We start from the raw sequence: 7,239 nt of genomic DNA, 5'->3' as shown, positions 1-7,239 counted from the left end.
GGCTGGTGACATGAGCAGGGGGTTGGTACTTCAGATTAAAACTAAACCAGCTAAGAAAAAAAAAGAAAAAAAAAAAAAAAAGAAAAACGGGAAAAAAGGAAAAAAGGAAAAAAAGAAAAAAGAAAAAAGGAAAAAAGGAAAAACAGGGGGAAAAGGGAAAAAAAGGGGAAAAAAGGGGAAGAAAAAAAGAAAAGGCGCCAGGCAAGGGCCGGAGGCCGGAGTGGGGGAGTCGTGAGGGGCCGCGGCCGGCGGGGTCCCCCCGCAGGACCGCCGGGTGTGGGGCGGGGCAGCAGGGAGGGGAGGCGGTGGTGAGCGGCTCCCGGTACCGGGTCACTGCGGAGCCGCCGCGGCGGCCGCACCGGGCGGGGGGCGGGGCCGGCACCTTCCCCGCCGCAGCGCGGCGCCGCCCCCCGCCCCACCTCCCCCCGCCCCCTCCCCCCGGCGGCGGCGGCGGCACCCGCTGCCCGGCCGCACGGCTCTGCCTGCGCCGCCCCGCCATGGAGCAGGGGCCGGCAGGGGGGCCCGCCGCCACCGGCACCGCTACCGGCCCCGGGGGGCTGCTCCTGCCGCTGAGCGAGAGCGAGCAGCAGCGCTACTCCGAGCTCTTCTCGCGGTGCTGCCCGCCCCCCGAGGCGGCCGCCGGGGGCAGCAGCGTGGGCGAGCTGTTCCGGGCCTCCCAGCTGCCCCCGGACACGCTGCACCAGGTGGGTCGGGAGCGGCCGGCTCCCCCCAAGTTGCCGGCGGGGGGGGGGGGGCTGCACACGGACGGGGCGGGACGGGACGGGACCCGCTCGCTCACCCCTGCGGGAGAGGCGCCGGCGCTGCCTCCGCCGGAAAGTTAGGGGCTGCGCGGCGGGCCGGTGCCGCGCCGTGCCGTGCCGTGCCCGCGGGGCCGGGGCGCGGCGGGAGCGGGGCCGGGAGCGGGGCACGTCTCCTGACGGCAGCGGCGTGGATGGCGGTGCCTGGGGCTGCTCTGTGGCCGCGCTCCTGTTTCAGCTAAGCCACGAGTCCTGCCGGTAACCCCCGGTCGTGTTTCTTCGTCCTCCCGGGCGTTTGCGTACCGGGGACTGGCGGTGTGCTGTTGGCAGGGGATCCCTGGTCTGCGCTTAAGGTTAGGCGCAGCCCTCGGCCGGCTGCGTGCGGTCTCTCGGGTCAGGCTGGTCATGTCATTAACTCCCTCCCAAGGGCCCGGAATGTCATAAAGGCAGTTGTGTTCGCAGGGCTGTAAAGGGGACATGCGATGTGTTTAATTCCTGGTGTAAAACTGATACTATTCTTAAAGTGTTGTTTCAGTGAAAAAAAATCAGTAGGTAAAATGACGTTGTGGCATTTCTGCGTCTGTTCATGAGAGTGCATATATTTAGGCAGGCAGTAAGAGGCTCTTGCACCATCAGAGCAGCAGAGTCCCAGAAAAGGTCCCCAACAGAGGCTCTGGGGCAAAACCCTCCGTAGTTTTGAGGAGGAGCTTGGTCGGGGTGGGAGAAGGCTCGTGCCATCCAGCATCCAGTGACAGCGAAGAACCGGACTCGTGGTCTCCACCACCTGTGGATTAGTAATTTGACTGATGCACTGTAGTTGCATAATACTCCTGACGATAAACTGAAGAGAGGTAGAGTATTCCTGGTTATTTTAATTTAATTTATAGGAATTCTGTTCTTCAGTAGTCTTTATGAAGCAGAAAAAAAGTTATGTTGAAATTGAGCTGAAGTATAGTTCTACCTGGGAACCACCTGAGGGTACTAAACTCCTCTACTGCTTTCCTGATAGCTGTCAGGTCATCTCATAATGACTTATATAAATTAATGTTACACAGGTGATTCTGAACAAAAATGATGATATTTTAATGATATTTTTCCTCTCTTACTTGTGCCGTTTACCAGATCTGTAAAACAAAAATGTTACAGACCACTGTAATACTACTTCGTTTTGAGCCACACTGTGGCCTTGGTCTTGCAGGTGAATTGAGTGGTGAAAGTGGAGTGGTGAAAGCATAGATCTAGCACCAAGAGTAGGTCTTTTGCAAAGAAGAAGAAGAGGGCATTTAATTTCAAATAAGAAGGCATATTTAAGAAACTTGTTAAAGCCCTGTTAGTAAATTTGTGTGACTTTGGTATTAGTGACTTCATTTTCCAAAGGAGTATGGAAAAAACCTCCTATTTTTGCTAGGTACTTCCTTATCATTTAGGTGAAACTTATTATCATGGTCTGTTTTGGGGGTCATTTTGATAGTAGTGTGTGACTTAAGCCTGGAAATGTTGGGGTTTTTTAATGTTCTTGTTTTTAACTATTTTAGATGATTTCCAAGTATATTTATGCTGTGGGGAGAACGTTACTGGGAAACAAGCCTGTAATTGGCTTCAGGAATATTCAGATAATAAGGCCTGTGGGATCTGGGACTGTTTCTCTTCCTCCTTCCTGCCCTCCCCCTCTTGTTTATATGGCATTAATCGCAGTGGTGTTCTGCTCTAGGGCTAGAGCGCCTGTCCTCAAAACCCACCGCTGTCAGGTATTCTTACTAACATTTACTGGGACTTAAGAAAAAAAAAGAATTTACATAATGTGCTTAAAAAAAAAAATGGAAGTGTGGATGTTTTAATAGGGCAAAACTCACAACATTGTTTGAGATATGTCTCTTATCATACTCCAAAAATGTGATCTAATAATTTCTGTTTAAAAAACCCTACCATTCTAACAGTTATGGGAACAAGGCACGGAGGTTCATGGTATGTTTTCTGCTAGTACAGGGAACACCTGTTTTGGGCAGAGGCAGCTCGTTTGGGTTAAGATGTTTGCTTTGAAATAATTGTTGGCCATGAAAGTTTTTTTTTTTTAAGAAAAAAATGCTTTTTAAAATCCCTGTCTGTCACAATTAGTGCTTAGTATGCAGGCATCCCTACCGACTGACTGAGAAATGGTCATGCTGAGTTTTGCCATGTCAGAAGTGGGGAGATTTGGATTGGCAACCAGTTCTGGATTTCTACTAAGCAGAGCCTGCACAGTCCAGAAAGCACTTAACACCATTCCCTGGCCCTTGTGTGGGCTATAACAAGAGGCAGCTATGGACCTTTTGTGAACAATGTGCAATTTACAGCTTTTTATTCTCAAGGTATTCATCCAAGAGTGGTTTTACAGATCACTATGCTTCCAGAACTGGCATTTAGTGCCATGGCAAAGTCTTGAACCTGTGCTGTTATCTCCAGGATTTGTACTTGCGTAATAAGTGGCATAAATCTTTTGAGAAAGAAGGAGCCTTTCCTTATGCAGTCTTTGATATTTCTTGTTGATCAGGAAGATGCTCACAAGCATCATGGGAAATCTCCTTCCACCTTGCTTGACTGTAATGGCAATGTTTGCAGTCTAGGTAAAAATCATGTGGGTGCATCCCGGCTGGAGCACTGCTGTCGATTATGTCAGTTTCTGTGGAAAAAGAAGTGATGCGTACTTTCAAACAGCAAACAGGCAAGGGTTTTGTTTGGTTTAAAGGCTAGTTGGCTTGATCCAAGAGGTTATTTAAATGAAAGAGGCAAGGTAACAGAGAGCAGGTAGGGAATGTGAGAGCATGTGCCAGAAGAGGAAATGCTGGAATCAATGGAGAAAATCCAAGAGCAGCCGGGTCAGTAGGAGCAGATGGTGTGCACTTGAGAGTCCTGGGTCTTGCTAAGGATGAAGTGATTGAACACAGATTCATTACACCCAGGCTCATTAAAGCCAGCTATTCTGCTGGGCAGTAAGGTACAGCAGAGGTTGTACCTATTTAACTTTCCTGAAAGAAGGGATCAAAGAATGAACTCAGCAAGAGTTATTTTGGTTCTGGAAAAATGGTTGAAGTTAGCACTAAAATTAAAAAATGTCAGACACTTTACAGGACAGAGAAGGGCATGACAGGGACAGGACAGTGTGGTTTTTGCTGACTCTATAATCATACTTCCCCCATGTACTGGAAGTCTTCAACTAGCCATATAGTGTGGTTAAAGGCAGAACCGTAAAGATTTTATTTAGACTTGTCCAAAGCCTGTGGCAGATCTTTTACCAGGGGCTTTTAAAGTAACTGTAAAATGTCTATAATCTCTTGCCTAGATGATCTGTGCTAGGGTTGTTTTTCTTTTTATTTTTCACAATATTTATGGCAAAGGAGGAAGGAACAGACTAGTCACGCACCATGCAGTTATGTAGACTGTCAGAAATAGAAGAAACTCAGCAGCACCAGCCGTATTTATATTTACCAGTGTTGGTCAGGTTGAAAACGCTGTTCCCTATGTTTTGGCTCCTAATAAAGGGAAGAACAACTGAATTTGTGTAAAGAAAAAAAAAATATCCTGAAAAAATAAATGTTTCGAAGTCACTGCGTCCACAAAAATATCGCTGAAGCAAAGGTGATCCCACAGCATGCTTTGTTACGTAGATCAATATCGATAGTGCTTCTTACAAGGGAAGGAGGCAGGTGGAGGTGTGCTAGCAGTTAGGAAGAAGGGAGAAGTGACTGCGTCTTGGGGCAGGAGGCACTGCTGGTGGCTGTCAGTAGATGACAGTAACAAGGGCAAGTTGTCTCTGGGGTTTCTGGCCTTTTCCTTGGAGGAATCGGTTTGATTATGCTCCCTGAGTGTATTTGGAAGTCAATACTCCATGCTAACCGCTGTGCCACGGGTGTTGATGATGGCTGGTTTGCCCTGTCTCATTTTGGGCAATCAGCTTGTGACCCCATTTTGAAGCTGGCTGCCAGCGATTACGGCCTCTGCTCCTGGAGTCTGAGACCCCAAAGTGCATTTGTTATGGGTGCCAAGTACCAATGGGCTGATGTCTGCGTGGATTTCAGATAAAACAGTGCTTTATGGAGTCATCACCCACTGATCAGCAAAGGAGTTTTACTGTTTGTTGCTATTATTGTGGTCTCTGAAGATTTTATCTTAAGAAATTAGGGAGCAGGATTGGACTCAAGATTTACACTGAAATCTCTTTTTATTAGTTTCTGACTTATTTGATTAATTTCACTTGGTTGTCTGATGGTATCTTTAATTCCCAGTTTTATAAACCTTAATCTTATTTGTGGACTTGTGCTATCAGCACAGAGATCCAATTTTCTTAAGAAAATGCATTCTTTCCTCTGCAAGTGAACACCCTGTGTTATTCTGTGCTCCAAGGATGACAAGTACTAATTGTATGATGCTGGAGCTACACAGACGCTGCATTTTTTAGCTGGGACTCTCCTTCTAGCTCTGCGTGAATAGGGAACACAGACCAGCAATCTTGCTTTTCTTCCATGGGCTTCGTGAGTTAAGTTGTGTTTATCGTGACTTGTCTCTATAGTTACAACTCTACAGTTTAACCGTATTTTCATGTTCAAAAAGCAGAAGTGTGAATAGATTAAAAAAAAATTGCTAGGTTGATATTTCTTTGGAAAAAGGCCAGTAACTTTTTTTTATTCCATAAGCATAAATTAGTACCTGCATGATAGCTGGGATGGGATTAACTGTCTGCCTCAAAGAGGCAGAAAAGAATAAGAACTGTGGCAGTTAAAATAGGAACTTCTTGAGTGAGGAAAGTCTGGACTTGCTGTTACTTTATAAAAGACAAAATTTGCTCTGTTGTGCCCTTTGACAGAATTTGGCATTATGCTAGTGTTGGAAATGTGATCTAGCTGACCAACAGTAAATCCATCAAAAAGTGATGTTAGGTTAGAGTACATATGGAGAAATTACATCCTACTGACATCTTTGAGTCAGGAAGAAACAAAAGGGGAGGTACAACTTCATGTAAGTGGTACAGCAAGAAGAGGAAAGGAAAACTGACGTTTCAGTATCAGTACTTCTGGCCAGTACCCCAACCTGTCATTGCCTTTCTAGAGTCACAAGCAAACTTGTGCTTATGTAAGTAGGAACATGCAACGTTCAGATGTAAAAAACTTAGTAATATTATTTATAAAAAAAAAAAAAAATCTAAATTATACCAAAGGGTAAAACTTCGCCTGAAACAATCTTGATGATATATTCCATTAAAAAAAAAAAAATTGATGTCCCAGTACATCTTTAAACTATTGTTTGTAATTTAAAGTATCATTTAGGAGTCACTGCTTACAAGGTTTGAATTCCTCAACGCTGAGATAAACAGTACAAGATTTGTAGAAGCTGTTCCTTCCCAAATGTGTTTCAAATTGTTGTAAAACCAGAGTCTCCTAGACCTGTTTGTCACAGACATTCAGTGGTGTGATCAGGATTAGCCTGGTCAAGGCCTGCAGGCTTCAGTAATTAACCCTCATTACAACCAAGTATGAATTCATTAGTTTAGTTTCCAATAAGATAATGCGTTGCTGTGCCAGTGATTTAAAATAATTCTACAGGAGGGAGGGAGGAAGAAGATCCATTGGGATGAAAATGAGTAACTTTCTTCATGAGAGATCGCTGCAGTACAAAGCAGTGATGATAAAGAATGGTGTGGGGTTTTTCTGTGTTTTGTTTTTTTAAGTGGTTTTGTCATGGTGCTTATGTAAGTGCAGCAGGTTCACCAAGCAGCTGAGTATAACCTCTTTTAATTGTGCATGTATCTACAGTAATATGGTGTCAGTATCGTGATGTTTATGTACAGATTGATTGATATTGTCCACAATCTGTTTTGCAAAGGTCACATAATACACAGAATTGACCTACTTCAGTGGGGGAATCTAGTGCAGACATCCCCTGCAAGAAAGGGTTGGTATAAAGTCTGAAAACGTGAATTTAGCTGAGCTGAAAAACTTAGCCAGGATAGATTAATGAAAGATGGAACAAGCATTTCTGTGGCAAGGAATTGGAATAAATAACCTATTTAAATTTAAAATATTATGAATTGAGAAATACGTTTGATATAATATTTGTAAAGCAAGATTCTTTGATGTATTAACATCTAAACAAACCAACAGTATGGTAAAATAAAACATTAATGAGCAATATGTGCTAGTTCAACTTTTGAAGACAGTCAAACAGTTGAACAGCTGAGTTAGTGGATAATTAACTAGAAAAGGTTGCTGGAGTAGAAAACCAACTGTGGACAAATAGTAATCCCCTCTTCCTAAACAGAGGGGACTATATTCTTTTTCCAGGGTATTCAGGAGCATTATTTGGTGACCACTGCATAAAATTGAGAACTCTGTTGAGAAGTTGGTTTTTGTTTTGTTTGTTTTTTTTTTTTTTTTCCCTGCAGTTTAGATATGATGATGAGGTGGAGGGATGGGGGGGGGGGGGGGCAAGATCCATTCTTTCTGTATGG

At 44.7% G+C, this 7,239-nt stretch overlaps 1 protein-coding gene across 4 annotated transcripts in view; it reads left to right on the top strand.

Annotated features, from left to right (window-relative positions):
* Positions 1 to 436: 436 nt before the first annotated feature.
* Positions 437 to 7,239, top strand: part of REPS2 (RALBP1 associated Eps domain containing 2) — a 104,387-nt gene continuing 97,584 nt past the window's right edge. Inside the window, exon 1 of one of the 4 annotated variants that reach the window (XM_074858712.1) lies at positions 437 to 704. In XM_074858712.1, coding sequence (XP_074714813.1) covers positions 498 to 704 — 207 coding nt within the window. In that variant the 5' untranslated portion in view covers positions 437 to 497. Of the gene's footprint in view, positions 705 to 1,593; positions 1,610 to 7,239 lie in introns of those variants that run through there. The other 3 variants (XM_074858711.1, XM_074858710.1, XM_074858713.1) reach the window with 3 other exon arrangements.

Source organism: Strix uralensis, chromosome 2 (assembly GCF_047716275.1).
Source record: "Strix uralensis isolate ZFMK-TIS-50842 chromosome 2, bStrUra1, whole genome shotgun sequence".
In the NCBI taxonomy this organism is placed as follows: Eukaryota; Metazoa; Chordata; class Aves; order Strigiformes; family Strigidae; genus Strix; species Strix uralensis.
The sequence above is the reverse complement of the archived record's forward strand: the minus strand, read 5'-3'. Positions and strand labels throughout refer to the sequence as shown.